This window comes from Dendronephthya gigantea, unplaced genomic scaffold, assembly GCF_004324835.1.
Source record: "Dendronephthya gigantea isolate DGI-Jeju-01 unplaced genomic scaffold, DenGig_1.0 000038F, whole genome shotgun sequence".
NCBI classification, from domain to species: Eukaryota; Metazoa; Cnidaria; class Anthozoa; order Malacalcyonacea; family Nephtheidae; genus Dendronephthya; species Dendronephthya gigantea.
Genome location: NW_021163048.1, coordinates 314,013 through 329,569, shown reverse-complemented (window position 1 = coordinate 329,569; position 15,557 = coordinate 314,013). Strand labels below are relative to the sequence as shown.

At 35.9% G+C, this 15,557-nt stretch overlaps 3 protein-coding genes across 5 annotated transcripts; all 3 read right to left on the bottom strand.

Moving 5' to 3' along the window:
* Positions 1 to 197: 197 nt before the first annotated feature.
* Positions 198 to 2,495, bottom strand: LOC114526316 (histidine N-acetyltransferase-like). The gene has a single exon (XM_028547892.1). The coding sequence runs from the start codon at positions 2,160 to 2,162 to the stop codon at positions 1,218 to 1,220; it is 945 nt and encodes a 314-aa protein (XP_028403693.1). The 5' UTR covers positions 2,163 to 2,495; the 3' UTR covers positions 198 to 1,217.
* A 42-nt stretch (positions 2,496 to 2,537) lies between these two features.
* Positions 2,538 to 14,869, bottom strand: LOC114526314 (DNA repair endonuclease XPF-like). 3 transcript variants are annotated; one of them, XM_028547890.1, is made up of 33 exons: positions 14,778 to 14,869; positions 14,435 to 14,531; positions 14,287 to 14,366; positions 13,693 to 13,815; positions 13,137 to 13,194; positions 12,538 to 12,650; positions 12,425 to 12,464; positions 12,213 to 12,326; positions 11,914 to 12,006; positions 11,318 to 11,373; positions 11,133 to 11,186; positions 10,661 to 10,730; positions 10,396 to 10,481; positions 10,130 to 10,167; positions 8,268 to 8,354; positions 7,968 to 8,029; positions 7,665 to 7,758; positions 7,525 to 7,562; positions 7,156 to 7,280; positions 6,846 to 6,900; positions 6,360 to 6,451; positions 5,939 to 6,032; positions 5,683 to 5,757; positions 5,527 to 5,589; positions 5,053 to 5,190; positions 4,545 to 4,631; positions 4,394 to 4,479; positions 3,974 to 4,061; positions 3,810 to 3,890; positions 3,588 to 3,647; positions 3,407 to 3,502; positions 3,092 to 3,135; positions 2,539 to 3,013 (listed from the first exon to the last, which is right to left on the bottom strand). In XM_028547890.1, exons 1-33 carry the CDS (start codon positions 14,861 to 14,863, stop codon positions 2,866 to 2,868), a joined length of 2,721 nt encoding a protein of 906 aa, XP_028403691.1. In that variant the 5' UTR covers positions 14,864 to 14,869; the 3' UTR covers positions 2,539 to 2,865. The 3 variants fall into 3 exon arrangements, with proteins under 3 accessions (XP_028403688.1, XP_028403691.1, XP_028403690.1); XM_028547887.1 differs by lacking the exon at positions 4,545 to 4,631 and having other exon boundaries at positions 2,538 to 3,013; positions 14,778 to 14,863; XM_028547889.1 differs by lacking the exons at positions 14,435 to 14,531; positions 14,778 to 14,869 and having other exon boundaries at positions 2,541 to 3,013; positions 13,693 to 13,756; positions 14,287 to 14,368.
* LOC114526315 (histidine N-acetyltransferase-like) lies at positions 8,549 to 10,117 on the bottom strand. Its single transcript, XM_028547891.1, has one exon. The coding sequence runs from the start codon at positions 9,917 to 9,919 to the stop codon at positions 8,960 to 8,962; it is 960 nt and encodes a 319-aa protein (XP_028403692.1). The 5' UTR covers positions 9,920 to 10,117; the 3' UTR covers positions 8,549 to 8,959.
* Positions 14,870 to 15,557: the final 688 nt, after the last annotated feature.

Here is a 15,557-nt window from a genome sequence, read left to right as displayed (position 1 = left end):
TTGCTTAGAATGTTCTCCTAATGTGATTTATTCCTACTTAATATGAATATGCGGGTCGCTTATTCAAAAGCAAAATTCTTCATTTAAATCCCAAAGAGATTTCATTTTCAATGGTTTTAGTCCCAACTCTCAGAGGTGAAAATATGCGATTTTGACTAACACTTTTTAGCAGCCTCCTATTTGCTCATGTTTTCACCATTTGTTATCAAAAACATGTCATTCGATGGTTAAAAGCCTAACCTTTCGGAATGTGAAAAAAATTCGTTAATAGAATGAGTAATTCACGTACAATAGCGCACCAAAGTTGGATTACCTTTTTTTTGATACACCCTGTATAATGCGGCATATTCCAGAACTCGACTAGGCTATAGGCCCGATTTATTGGCACAATGCAGCTAAAATGGGTTTCTGTATACCTATTTTATACGGCGTACTCGGCCTTTGTTATATCGGTAAGTTAGAGCACGGATAAACTTGGGTCGCAAATACAGAAATCCACAAAGAGCAGCCGATTTTCCACTAGCGGTATTTTTCGCGCGAAGCGACATTTTACTTTTGTCTCAGAGCTCTCAACTGCAACCATCTGGAACAAATTGCTCTAATACAAAAGAATAAAGTCGCTTCGCGCGAAAAATAACGCTAGTGGAAAACAGGCTTAAGAGGAACAACTTATACGGTTGTAAATTGTTAGAAACGACTTATAACTAATATTATACATTATAGTAGCATAAGCAATTTGATTGGCTAATAGTTCACAGATAAATCGCGCAATCACGCAAAATTCAGTTATCTGCTAGCAGAGTGAGCCTGCGGTGGTTATCAAGCGGTATCATTTGAATGTATTTATGTATTAATCAATTATGTTGCTATTAAATAAGGTTTTTCATTCGTCAACAGTCAACACTACGTTTACTACCCCTCAAATGTATAATAAAACAATTATTGAATTCGGTTTTTGTGATATGCAGAGTTATCAAGGTCTCGGTAAGTGTTATCAGCCTCGTCTCCGGCTCGGCTGATAACGCTTTCCTCGACCTTGATAACTCTGCATATCACAAAAACCTCATCCAATAATTGTTTAATATAAGTATTTTACATGCTCCAGACTGCAGAGTATGGCAGTATATAGCGAATCCAAGAGATTCCTCTGCGACTTCAGCCGACAACGATCACGACATCCTTAGGATAGTCATGAGTCTCAAAGAGCATTAATTACATTATATAAGAGATTTTTCAAAAAAATTTAAAATAGTATATTCCTTTTCTGCAAAATAATTTTTCAACGACAGATCCCTGAACAAAATTTGTGATGTGCAATCAACGAGCGACGTATCCACGAGGGGAAGAAAAATAAATGTTTCTCCAGGGTGTTGCTGAATAGCGCCTTCCAACTGCCTGATGAGATGAATTTTAAGAAATTCTTCATCCAGTGTGTAACACACGGTTATGAATTGAGGACATTTGTCAATTGGACACCAGCGCGAGTGACTTAATGATTGGACGGATTCACCAGAATAAGAAGTGAATATTGTGTCACCATCCTTAAGTAAGCCTTTGGGAATGTTAGACGCAAGAGCCTTGAACGGTTGCCAATTTACAATAAACATATCTCTGGACAAAGTGTTTCCAAACTTTCCTTGATTTAAGAGACATTCAAACTCAGGTTTGCTTAACTGTTTTAAGGCAGTACAGCGATGAGTTGAGACGTTTGCAAGCCGAGAGCTCATTTCTGATTCGTTACCCTCCACGAAACAACCAAAAAATGCAACTTGGTGGAATAAAACATCATCTGATTTCTTTTGTATTCCCAAACGTTCTACTGTTCCTGTGGAGTACTTCTCAAATTTAACGTGCGGAAAATTCTTTTTCACATAATTGCGACATTCTTGAATCAATCTCTTACCAATTCCTTGACGACGAAATTCGAGATGTACACGAAGAGATTGAGCAATAGCCGTTTCACCATCGTCGATAATATGTATGACTTGCAAGCCAACAGCTTTACCATCTTTCTCTGCGATCAAAATTCGTCGATTTGGGTCATCTAAATAGTTCAAGAACTCGCCTATGAAGTAGTCATGACCTCCATAGACACCCTTAGACAATTCTAAAATCGCTGGTAAGTCAGACTTATCACCAAGACGAATATCGACGTTGGCCATTTCTGGCAGTCTGAATTCTATAAACCTTTGTTGTCTGTGACCTAGTCGAGCAACAGGCAGTAAAGCTTAAAATAAAATGTGGTAAAGGTAAGCCAGCTTGGAATTGCCAATGCAATCTATTGACAAATCTGCCGTTCTTGCGTTCCGATATGATGCAAATACAGATGAGGTATATACACTCACAGTCTCACACAACTCACACACAACGCAGATAAAATGGCCGACAAGAACCGAAGTAACCGAACCACTGAACCGAACCATAACCGAACATTGACCGAAACAAACCAGTGCTTCCATTACGAAATCACAATTTCCCGTTAGATTAATGAAAATATCCCAGTAAAACGAGTGCAACGAGTTCAAAGTATTATTTCGACCCTTCAAACGCTAGTAGGCATTATCCCCTTCAACATCCTCTGATATAAAACGGTTGGTAAGTCAGTTTTATCACCAAATACGAGTTTAGTTATTTTTGCGATCTAATTCCTACCATGCAGTAATTCCTACATAGTACACAAGCCTTAAATACCTTGCCAAAACGCATAGAAGGATTACGCATCATTAGCCATTTCTAAATGTCAGCAACTTGTAAGCGATTCGACAACGTCAATTGCTATATTGCGCAAATAAAGGTACCCATTGAATTACCTCCACTGATATTTCTTTCAACGATAGATAAATCTTATGGGACATAAAATTTGTGTCACCGTTTATTTGCCTCCAGTTTGTGATTATCATGGAAAAATTCCCACAACTTTTTCGCATTGACAGCATTTCCGAGAATTTCTTGAAGACGTTCTTCTGACAGTTCACTTAATTCGTGGATATTCTTCACTTTGTTCATCACAGTCCTGAAATTAACCGCATGCGATTTTTGCCTTCACGATAAAATTCAACCGAAATCATGTTGCACGTTGATTCGTACTTACTTGCAATTCTTGGAATTTATACCAGGAAGTTTGTGTAAAAAATCCTTAAAGAAATGGGAAATCTTTTGCGTCGGGTGTCAAAAAACGTAACTATGCTCTGTGCCAATTCATTTATAACCATCGTTCCTTAGAGAACTAGCTGACGGTAAAACTCTCTACTAGCTCCCACCCCTCAATTTTGTAAAACCGTCCCATCATTGAATTTGCAAAATAAACTCTACTGTCCAGTGAAATTTAAAATTTCCCTAACCACCCCCTCCTAGGTTTCTTATTGCCGCTTATAGTCTATAGGTATATTTCCATGTCGTAACCTACTTGGGGTGCGGCATTATACCGCTCTCCCCCCACTGCCAATGATGGATCACTTCCTATTTCCATAGCAACAGCAGCATCGGGTTCTGGTTGATTTTGCTAAAATTCAAAATGCACCTCATTCAGCAACCAAATACAAATTAAGCGGACGCTGTAGCTGCACTCAAGCTGACTTAAAATTTACCTTTAATTCGTCAAATAATTCTGCAGTAGCATAAGGACTAGGGCACCACAAGACTCTTAACTGCAAGACAACGAAATTTATCTTCGTAAAGCTTTTACATAGCGGAACGACAATACATGAACTTAAGTGCTCAATTTGAAGTCTCAAAATTCACTTCATTGAATTATTGACACGTCGAGACACGTTGAATTATTGCAACGTGGACTATCTTGTTATACTTACTTTTGGAAAGTGAATCGTTAATAAAGCAAGTTTTGTTGTGACATTTTGTAGCGATATTTCATTTGATAAAGATGACTTGGCCTGCAGTATAAAAATATTATTTATTGCGCATGTTATGAAACTTGTGTGTAAAGTTATAAAAACAAGTTTACTGAAGGACAAACCTGGAGAGAGAAGGATTTGGCTGGATCAAATTCAATCAACAATATGGGTCGTTTATAAAACCTTGTCATTGCCACACATTGAGTGTATCTAAACAAAAGAGAAGTCGAAATGTTGTGATGTTGATTGTTGAACAATCAGCCTTTCTCGCGATAGGCGCCATTTTTGGGGCAGCTACCTTTTTTTAATTGTGAGCGCAAGACCTTGTCAGGGCGGTTGTCTTTATTTTTAGGCTTAATTTATTGTTCAAATGGTCGATTGACTCTCAAAAAATGCTTCTTACATTGCTATTATTGTTTAAACGCATTTGAGAAAATTTGAAAGTACCCCAAAAATGGCGGATATTCGTCATCGTGAGAAATGCTAATTGACTAACGAATAGAGTGTCCTTTAATTAATTCAGCGTCATATCGCGGACTTACAATCTTCCTGAATTTAAGGAACTAATAAGATCTGACACACTTTTTCTTTCAACACATATGTGAGGTGTTAAAATGTAATCGCCAACCTAATAACAAAGAAAATTATCATGTTATATAAGCTTGTGCTACAGAGTATAGCCCAATACTTTACCTCGACAGTCACTGGTTCGATATCAATTCCTCTCTTGTGAATCAAAGAAGGTAGTTCACTTCGAAATTCGCGTGCATCAACAATTATCTGAAAATTGTATATACAGGGTGAGTCAGAAAAAAGTCCCCTCTATTGAAATCGAGCCTTTGTTAGAATCTGATTGCCTTAATATTATGATAAACCCAATTGAAAGCAAGACGCTTTATTTGAATGCCTCAACCTAATAACTATGCTATTTACTCACTACTGCGTTGATCATGCATTCAAATCAACAAAGGCTTCATTTCAATAGGGGGGACTTTTTTTTTACTCACCCTGTATAGGACCTGGTGAGGCTCGTCCACTTATTGTGAATTTGAAATCCATTTGACAGCATAAATACTTTACGCTGTATTTAAGGAGGAGGTTTTGCTCTTCAAAGGAAAAATCACGAGAATCCAGCATCCTCCCATAGACTATAATATGCAAGCAAGACACATACTAGGCAACAGCTAAACCTATATATCACCTTTCTATTCTCGGCAACTTGCTTTTCTTGACCACCACCTTTACGTGTGCTAGCAACACTCGAAGGTTTGCTGGGATCACGGTCAAGTTGTACAGCAGCTTCAGTTTTACCCTCACGCTCTTCAGGTATTATCATCGTCTATATGTAGGATAATACACATTGGGGTACTTCATGTATATATAGTTATATCAGTGAGAATGGTTTCGTCTTTGATTTTGTAAATAGGTCGTGTTCATAGACAGAGACGATCGGACGAAGGTTGGTGGGTGCTCATGAAGCGAGAGATATAATTAGTTCGACTAGTTTAAATATTTCAGGCCCTTCTTATTCTAACGATGTGCATGCAGGGGGCACATTTTAAAATATCCGAAGGAAGGCTCCTATGTTTAGGAGCTTATAATTATTATATCAGATTAAATATTTCAAATGGGGTGTAATCCTTAACTGAATTATTCCATAAATGAAAGAGCTTACCGCTTTAGACTTAATCAACATCTCAAAAGCTTCGTTCTCTTTTCTTAGTCGGGTAAGGTATCTCTAAGATTTAACATGAGAATGAATCTGCAAGTGATTAACAGTTTCTCAAACTCTTTCTCAACTCTCATTGCTGTGGTATGTAATGGTAGCTACCTGCTCCTCAACCGAACCAGCATAAACCATGAAATATATCCTCAGTGGTATACCAGCTCGTGACGCTTTGAAAACCTTGAATATTACAAGATTAATAAGAATTGATTAGTTACGACGATTTTAAATGCGGCCGTTTTTTGGAGAAAATTTTAAAATTTTATTAGTTCACAATGCGAATTTCTCCTGAAAGTAGCCCACTTACTTATTCTTATAATGTCAAAAAAATATCATGGCAATTTCAATTATTGAGTATTACCTCTAGCTGACGCACAAACTCCATTTGAGCATCGTAAAGAATAACATAACGTGGTTCGATTTCATGTAAGGTACGAGTCAAACTGTAGGGGTCACTTTGAATAAATCAACATAAAAAAGCGTAAATATCTTTTTGCTTGAATTTAACTTCAGGTTTTACTATAAACATTAGCATACAGCAATTGCAAATAGACAATAAGGAATGGCACGTATAGTGTAATTAAATTAGCATGCTTCAGCTCCTCTAAGTTTTAAATTCATCTTGCATGCTTTAGAGCTGAATGCTATATGCATCTGAAAATCTACATATGACCATGCAAGATGCATGCAAGGAATAGCAGGGGAGATAAAAATAGGGTAACTATATGTAATAAACAGATTTTGTTTATAAATACATGCCTGCATACACTAGCTCGCAGTACCTTGTTCCACTCAAGGGATGAATAACAATTAGTGGTGTTGAAACGAGACCAAATGTTATCTCTGTTATCTCACACTCGTCTGGGTTGTCAGTCTAAAACAATAGCTATATATATATAGTTCTGTTACACGGTGCAATTTTTCTTGCAACTTGCAACGCAATTCTTAATTCTTTTGAGAGATGTAAATTTGGAGACTACCAAACTTTTGTCTTTATTGCACTCCATGGCGTATCTTACACTTATATTTTCAAGACTCTTCACTAATTTACATCAAAGTAGAATTGCATTGCAAGTTGCAGTGAGAAATTGCACCGTGTAACATGGCCTTTATACTTTTACTATTAAAACAGTGTCGATTACAATTGGACCTCTAGAAGAATTTGATATAGATATCAAATATAAATAACATAGATATATAGCTATATGTATATTATTATAATGAAGCGTTTTAACACTTTTTTGAGAAGATAAGTGAGACAAAAGTACCTTCAGTAACAATTTTCCTGCACCCTTACTCGAGTCTTCAGCTTCTTGTTCTTCGCTAGGTACATACATATATTGAAATTTAGAAATGCGTATATACGGTCAATATAACGTCATGTGCAATGAGCAATATATATACCAATGATATGTACACCGCGTCATAATATCATGAATTTAAAAACAGAAGCTAACACTGAAAAAAGCTTGAGATCCACAGTATGAAAAAATATCATGTCAGAATAGTTATATACAATTAACTATCATGCATACTGTAGGTCTTTCTGCAGTGTAAAATTACAAATTTAATACTAACTTTTGACATATATCCTCATCCTCTTCATCACGAGTCATAAGAAACTTATCAATCGTCTTATTTGTTTTCCTTGTCGATTTTTGCTTTGATACCCCAGATTTTGATTTGCCCTTTCTTCCTAGACCCTATCGCAACCAGAATATGGAAAACCAGCGTCACATCATCACGCATATATCAAAGACAAAAGTAACTATTTTTTTTGAAAAATTTAAGAAAAAAATTAATATATGCTTCATTGTTTTCTTAAAATATGAAAACATTTGCTATAGATAGAAATATTTTCTTTTCATTTGAAGATAAAAAAAATTCTCAAAATAGGAAAGCGAATTTCGCTGCATTGGTATAGGTTCGAATATGAACATTGCAAACCGGCTTGGCTTTTTTATCCTTCTGTTTCTTTGACTTTTCTACAAGAAAATGGATGCATTTAATTCCTAAGCTTTCGAAGCTTTTTCCTAGTATAACGCGCGTTGGATGGAAAGGATTTAATGCGAAGATCTCATCATTACCATTGCTAGTTGATGAATTCTTTTCTGAACCCTTTCGATTTTCATTTTTCTCGTACAGTCGAGTGAGAAGAGCTTTACCGCCTTCACACAAGAGCTAGAAAATAGACATTTTATTTCAAAATGAAGTCCCACGATATCAGACAAAATCATAAAAAGCAAGGATATATTTCAAATAACTTAAATGTTTTTTCAGTTTTTGGTGTTCATTACTTCGCAGAACGATGAATAAAAACACTTTCCTTAGACTTGATAATTTCAAACATCGCAAAAACTTCTCCCAATATAATTGTTTTTAATTCTTACTTCTCGAAGTTGAGAGCAAGTGCGTTGATCTGAAGCAGCAATAAGGACATGTCTAGTTTCACCTGTAATGAAACAAGATATGAACATCAACAAGTCACAAACAAAGATCTTGAAATTTATCTTCCGTTGCTGTGCTTTGCAGGTTTCATGACTTTTAACCATAAATTAGAGGGGTTTTCAGTATATGCCTCCATGTTTTCATTCGGTATAAAAACGTGACTGCTCGCTTGTTTGCATTTATCAATTTAATCTATTTGAATAAACTGCTGGGAAAAAATGAATGAGATAACGACAAGTCACCTGATTTATCTGAGGAATTCTCTTTATCAATGTCTTCCAAAACATCTTTTAATACTTTCCATTTAGGGCTTTCTTCCAAAACCAACTCTAAATATATAGGAATATTGTATAACCCCTTATGCCTATTAACTCGACCACCTACCCCGAACAGGCCCCGTCTGAACGAAATTTGGGTTGGGGGAGGTTCAATTGGGACCACGTCTATTTAGAAAACAGGGCGTGGTCATAGCTTGCAGCACACCACTCCACATTCTTAATAATTAAAAGGTACAGTGTAAAAATTGACAGCATGTGAAAACTATTACGCACATACAACTGGCATCTGCGAGCCAAGTTTTACAAGTTAATACATTATACATAAGAGTTATAATCACATGCATATTTAACAATTAAGAGCTCAGATCGGACGCAACTAGTAAAGTGTGTATTTCCGCTTGCAGTGAAACAGTTTGAGACATAATAGTTCAACTTGACTGCACACAGTTCAAAACAAAACATGAAAATATTTCTCGAGAGGGCTTATTCCCTGCAAAATCGAGCCTAATACCGAATCGCCGACCGAGCATGCCTCGAACTACGAGAGGCAAGTTGTCCAACATATCTTCATGTTTCAAAGTACAAATTTTATTGACAAATACAAATACATATCTCGATACAAATACAATACAAATACAATATACAAATACAAGTTGTCATACAAGCGATTTTTCAAATAGGTATAGATTATATTGTTCCTTTTCTCCGAACTCGTCCTGCAGAATCGCTAACGACAGATCTCTGAGCAAAATCTGCGATGTGCAATCAACAAGCGATGTATTCACGAGAGGAACAAAAAGAAATGTTTCCCCAGGGTGTTGTAAGATGCCATTTTCCAACTGGCCGATGAGATGCATTTTAAGAAATTCTTCATCCAGTGTGTAACACACGGTTATCAATTGAGGACATTTGTCAATTGGACACCAGCGGGAGTGACTTAATGCTTGGACGGATTCACCAGAATAAGAAGTGAATATTGTGTCACCATCCTTGAGTAAGCCTTTGGGAATGTTAGACGCAAGAGCTTTGAACGGTTGCCAATGAACAATATATGTATCTTGAAACAGGATGTCACCAAGCTCTTCTTGATTTAGGAGGCATTCAAACTCAGTTCTGTTCAACTGTTTTAATTTACTACACTGATCGGTTGAGAGCTTTGAAACCCGAGAGCTCAATTCGGATTCAGCGCCATTCACCAAACATGCAAAAAATATAACTTCGTGAAATAAAACATCAGCTGATTTCTTTTGTATTCCCAGACGTTCTACACCTTGAGACGTTACCGAGTACCTCTCAAATTTGACTTTTGGAAAATTCTTTCTCACAAAATTGCGACATTCTTGAATCAATCTCTTACCAATTCCCTGACGACGATATTCGAGATGTACACGAAGTGATTGAGCAATAGCCGTTTCACCATCATCGATAATATGAATGACTTGCAAGCCAACAGCTTTACCATCTTTCTCTGCGATCAAAATTAGTCGATTTGGGTCTTTCACAAAGTTCAGAAACTCGCCGAGAAAATAGTCATTACCTCCATATACACTCTCTGATATTCTTATAACTGCAGGTAGGTCAGCTTCATCAGCAAGACGAATAACGACGTTCGCCATTTTGGTAATTTGAACCTTTACCTTTTGACCTCGTGTACGGGTACATGCATGCTTAATTATATTGCTATTATAAATGACGCGTGCGTGATAACACGGATAGAGACGAGCACATGTTCTGAGTTTGAAAATCTAGAAATATCGATAACTCTTTGATCGCATTAACATTTCATTATCATTTAACATCACCGGCTATATTTGCATGCAACTAACCTCTGGTTTTCTCAACCCGACTCACGTTGTCGTTTTCGCTATTGACAAAAAAGGAAGTATGGTGTAAATCTTTCTTATGTATATCATAAACTTAAATATACTCTCTTATAGGCCTTTAATAATACTCTCTCGAAACCCTCTGGCGTCAAACTAAATAATAATAACCGTTGAAAAACTGGTCAATGAAGAGATACAAAGCGGGAAGTCGCAACAATTTTTCACGCGATAATACAAATAAATAAAATTGATAGTATTATTGAGCGAACCTTTTATTCTCAACAGCTGTCAATGTTTTTTGCCTTTTAGCTTTAGGTTTTGTTTCGTGTACTTCATACACTCTTTCTCTTGCATGCTTGATAAAATAGAAACGCGTTATTTGAAGATTTATAAAAGTAGAAACTAGCGAGTAAAGCATTCAAAAGGACGAACATATCCCAACCACGCATGGTAAAGCAGATTTTGGGATAGCTCGGTTCTCAATAATACATTACATGCGCAGGAGAATGCCAGAATAAACATTTAAAACTATACCACAAATAACGCTTCTGTCGCGTCCATAAACATCCACATACTATGATATGCTGCATCACGTTCACTTGCTCTGTATTTAATAAAAGAGTAATAAACTTTATAAACGAGTATCTCAGCTCATCGCAGACATGCAGATACTGGTGCATTGAGACCAGTGTAACTATAATAAAACCTGGAACGCTAATTCCTATAGTATAAAGTGATGCTTGGTTGAAGCCAAAAATTGAAGCAAAAACTTGACTCTGACTTTTAAAAATTAGAAAACGATTGTATTTTATATAGTTCTAAACATTCCTATAAATAATTACTCTTTACGTCTGGTTCAAACGTTCAAAAACACCCTTCAAATTTGACACACTACCTTCAAATTTGGCTTCAAAGATGGCGGCCAAGTTAGCGTTCCAGGTTTTATTAATGAAACTAGAAGTGCTGAGCTAAACAGATACTTGGGGAATTACTATAAACAGTATACCTTAATGATAGAAGGAATTGGTAAAATGTTACACAATCATATTGCGTTAAATAGCTAAAACGAGAAAAAAAATATTTTAATCAGTCAGCTTTCGACCAAACTTTAATTAAATAGATATTGATCTGCAAAGAATACTGTATATTCAGCAGAAATACTACAGTATATGATATAGCACCAACACTTACAATAGCAATGTTCTTAAGACCTTTAGATCAGCAACAAGCTGCTTTGTCTTTGAGTTCTAAAGCAGCAAAGGTAATGCATGCTATCTAATGTTTGTTTTTCTATTCATTTATTATTTTCCAAAGTGATATCGAAACCGGGTGCATGAAAAGGGCCTTCTATAAAGACTAACAGATTATCTACACTAGACGTCATTCATGCATCACAATGTTAAGGCTACATTAAACTTTACACAACCCCAAAAGTTTCAGTACTACAGGACAGTGATTATCAAAGATAATTCAATGTAATTACATTATAGAGATTCATAGCAATCGAGCAGGGAAGACTAAAGAGGGAAGACAAATATATTGTGTAGACGATGCTTATTGCCCTGAGATGGAAGCGTTGTGTAAATTGCAGTAATACAAAAACGTTGGTCGATGTATATTTTTTCAGGAATGGATAAGGCCCTGTTTAAACGCGGTGCTTCTTAACTATATGCTGAATTTCGGGAAGAACTTAGTTGATTGAGTTCGGCTGTGAGTGTCACGACATCTGGACCAAAGCTACGTCGAAAAAACGAGCAGATTAGGAATATTGAAGATTTAACACTTACTAGCTGATGCCATACAGGATCAAGTTGAAGGCGTAATAGTTTATCAAAGGATTTATTAATACTGTTCTCAACTGTTAGCTCCTCTGGGTCCAACTAAGAAAATGTCACGTAACATAAAAATTAGAATTGGAATTGAAAACAAAATTGCATATGCAATAATAATATATATGACATTTTTCCTAGATTCGTTTTATTGTTAGAGGAATTTATGGGTATTAGAAAAGTGGAGGTCTTGTGCATGGTTTTTGGCGAAAAATTGTGAATTACCCACTAAACGATTACTCACTTTTAAAACTTACAAAGGAATTAAGGCGTTTAATGTCCCTTAAACATGTAGATATTAAATCCAGTATCGATGTCTGTATCACAAGCATAGATGGTGTCAGTTGAAGATGAAGCTCGACAAGCTCAGGCTGGTGAAGATTATTGAATAAACAAGTCAATTAATAATGATTGCTCAGACACAGAGCAGAGGATCACATGCAGAATCTTTCCCCACTGAGCCACATACCGTGTGTCTTTCCAAAAAAGCTGACATTGGCGCGTAGAATCTAAATATTGCATGAATAGTTGATATAATGTAGTTGACCATTTCCTAATTTAAATACCATCGCCATATATTACCTTGGCCACAAGTAAAGCTTTTTTACAAATAGATTCTTCATAACTCGTTCAACCTTTGAAAATCCAGCAGTGAACGCTTCTGGCGCATCAGAAAATGCCTTGATAAAACCCGTCTAAAAACCGCAAAATCATACGGTAGCTACATCACTCATTCCGTATACAAAACAATGTAATTTATAAACCTATATCAGAATTAAACATTTATTTCATTATATGCCTGGAAATCTGTCTAATTATCTCAATGTTCAATACACCAAGAAATAATCATAAGTTTCGATTTTTTTTATTGAGTCGGAAATATGATACTTGCAATTTGAAAGTAGTGGCAGTTCACATGAGCAGTGATGAGCACGACTACCCGAGAATACGAAGCGTAAAATGACTTTGAGGTATTGAAATGAGTTCATAACGTGATCTTGGGCTGGTAGTTGTGAAGACTTATTTTAATACCGCATCTCACGCTTCGTCAGATCTCAGGTAACCGGGCTCACGTGAACATCCCCTAAAAGTGACAGTGACACGGTGTCTATAATCAAAAACAGCGATTACAAAAAACGCTTTTACGGTTAAAACCAGCCCAAGTAAGTGTGGGTACATACTTTGTTGTTTTCCCTGTAAAGTCTTAATATAAACGCTTCTTGGCAAGAATCTATAATCCTTAAACAAAAAAACAACAAGAGATAGCAGATTGCTAGAGAGACCATACAATATTTTGATGCTCTAAGGCACCTGAGCTGGAAAGACGAAATTCGCTTTTACGTTTTATCACTATACTAGAATGTAATCAAGATGGCACTACAGGTGCACTTTATGTGTTGCTGAACAAAGCTGGATCAGTGTTGGTTCAAGCTGCGGGCGGATTTTTAGGATATTTGACGACGTTGAATTGAAAAATGCATTTCTTTATATACCTTGTAATTTAGCATATTACATCTCACACAAAAACCATGACCAGCCGACAATTTAAAAAAGTAAAGTAAAAACCAAATTCCAAATAAACAGGACATCTTGAGAGTCGAAAAATGAATCAAACAAGACACAGGTTGAGACTGTAAATTTTCGACTTCATTTCAAAGTCATCTTCAGTTGACCTGTGTCTTGTTTGATTCATATTTTGACTCTCAAGATGTTTTGTTTATATCTCACACAACTCACTTATGAGCTTTACACACAACTATCCCAGTGACAAGATGTATTGGCAATTTCTTCGTCAGCATGTCTACCACCAAAATACGAGAGGTCACAAATAATACACCACCATTTAAATACAGAACCTCTCTGTGGAAGAATGATTTAAAATGTAACTAAAACACAGAGCTAAAGACCATGTAATTCTATATGCAGATGTATACATCAATGTCTGTGAAGTAGGAATGTATAGTATGTATAATGACGGCAGCTATTTCTGACAAAGATTGACCAATAAGTCTGGGGTCTTGATGCGCAGAAAACTACAGTCAAAGTCTTGAGTACAGGCACATATCACCTCTATGCCAAAACTTCCAATACAGTATCATTTCATGATACACCATATACGCAAGATTCTTCTTAAAACCGTTTAGACATTAAACATTATCATTATCGTAAACACTGTTCCAAATTCCCCATAGTGTTGAAAAATACATCTACCCAGAACAATGACAGTTAAATTACAAGTTTTCATAATTTTATTTAGTTCACTAATGGAAGGTTGATACTAATCTTGTGACTTGTCTTGATTAGATATAACTTATGTTGATTGTAAATTACCTGTCTGATACACCATACTCATTTGTAACAGCTTTTGGTGCAAGAGCATTTAATTTGACCAGTTCTTCTATCAAGTGATCCTATTTTTATAAAATATTATTTATGAAACCAAACAAACCACATGCATACCACATGTACTGCCAGTTACCTCTTCTTGTGCTGATGTGTTGACAACCAATACTAATGAGGCTGGATCACAATGTATTTTAAGGAAATTAATTAGAATATTATCTGTTGTTATTCCCCTAAAACAATACAATTCTTACTATTACAATTGTACTTTTAAATTAAGTCTTCAAATCAGCTCACATAAATGATACCGGAATCCACTTAAGTAGCTGGTCAATGGTAATAGGGTACTTACCTATCCCTACTCCTTAATATCAACGTACACCATGCTCTGCACGCTTGTGGTTGTGTTTCTTGTTTGCAATTTACCTTGTTTTCATCAATTCGGAATTAAAGTTAAGAGAAATTTACAATAAACTTACTTTGCAGTAATGAGCAGGCCATCTTCGTTAATCACATCCAAAAACATTGCTGATTCATATTCCAACAATGGAATTGTGTCCGCCATCTTTATTTTTCTGTTTATAGTTTATACTTCATTACTTTATATTGTAATTGTAAGTGGGTGCTTATTACTGATGCTTATCATCATAGTGGATTCAATTTTGCAAATTCAATACATTTTCGTATTTGTTTTCATACGTTTTTCGAAGTTGTTTTTTAATTAAAAGTTTTTTCAAACTTTTTACGATTTTCAAAGTCGATATCTTTTTATTATTTTTTTATTCCTAGTCTATTTGGAAAGATGCAAACATGCAACGCTGGCTATGAGAACGCTGGGCCGTTCTCATAGTAAGTCGCAAACTAAATTCATTTTCGCATTTGTTTTCATATGTATGGTGGCACATTGTTCGTATAGTAAATTTGAAGACTACAACAAATCCAAGCTGTTCCACGTTCAGTAGTCCATAATGTGATGGGGAATGTTGATCCGGATGGTCTAATTGGTCTTGAAGACTTGAACGTAGAGGAAACATTGGTGTGAAAAAGAGAAAAAAAGGAACTACAGGGACATTCACCTCACTGATAGGCCTAATACTGAAATGCTAGTCTTATTTCCAGCATACTCTTGTATTTTTGTAATTCATAATTGATATATGGATTATGGAATTTGTCCTAATAATTTGCAACAAATCTCACACAGTTTACTATCCAATGACGCAAATTCTGGAGACGGCCATCACAATTTGATAGGCTTTTTG

What these genes read in the sequence shown, in the direction of transcription:
- LOC114526314 (XM_028547890.1), bottom strand. Translation starts at nt 14,863, where the DNA reads ATGGCGGACACAATTCCATTGTTGGAATATGAATCAGCAATGTTTTTG. An exon ending in AGGATAAAAAAGCCAAGCCG is followed by an intron (nt 7,281 to 7,524) that starts GTTTGCAATGTT and finishes TGGTTGCGATAG; the next exon opens with GGTCTAGGAAGAAAGGGCAA. An exon ending in CTGGTTCGGTTGAGGAGCAG is followed by an intron (nt 5,590 to 5,682) that starts GTAGCTACCATT and finishes GTTAAATCTTAG; the next exon opens with AGATACCTTACCCGACTAAG.
- LOC114526316 (XM_028547892.1), bottom strand. Translation starts at nt 2,162, where the DNA reads ATGGCCAACGTCGATATTCGTCTTGGTGATAAGTCTGACTTACCAGCG.
- LOC114526315 (XM_028547891.1), bottom strand. Translation starts at nt 9,919, where the DNA reads ATGGCGAACGTCGTTATTCGTCTTGCTGATGAAGCTGACCTACCTGCA.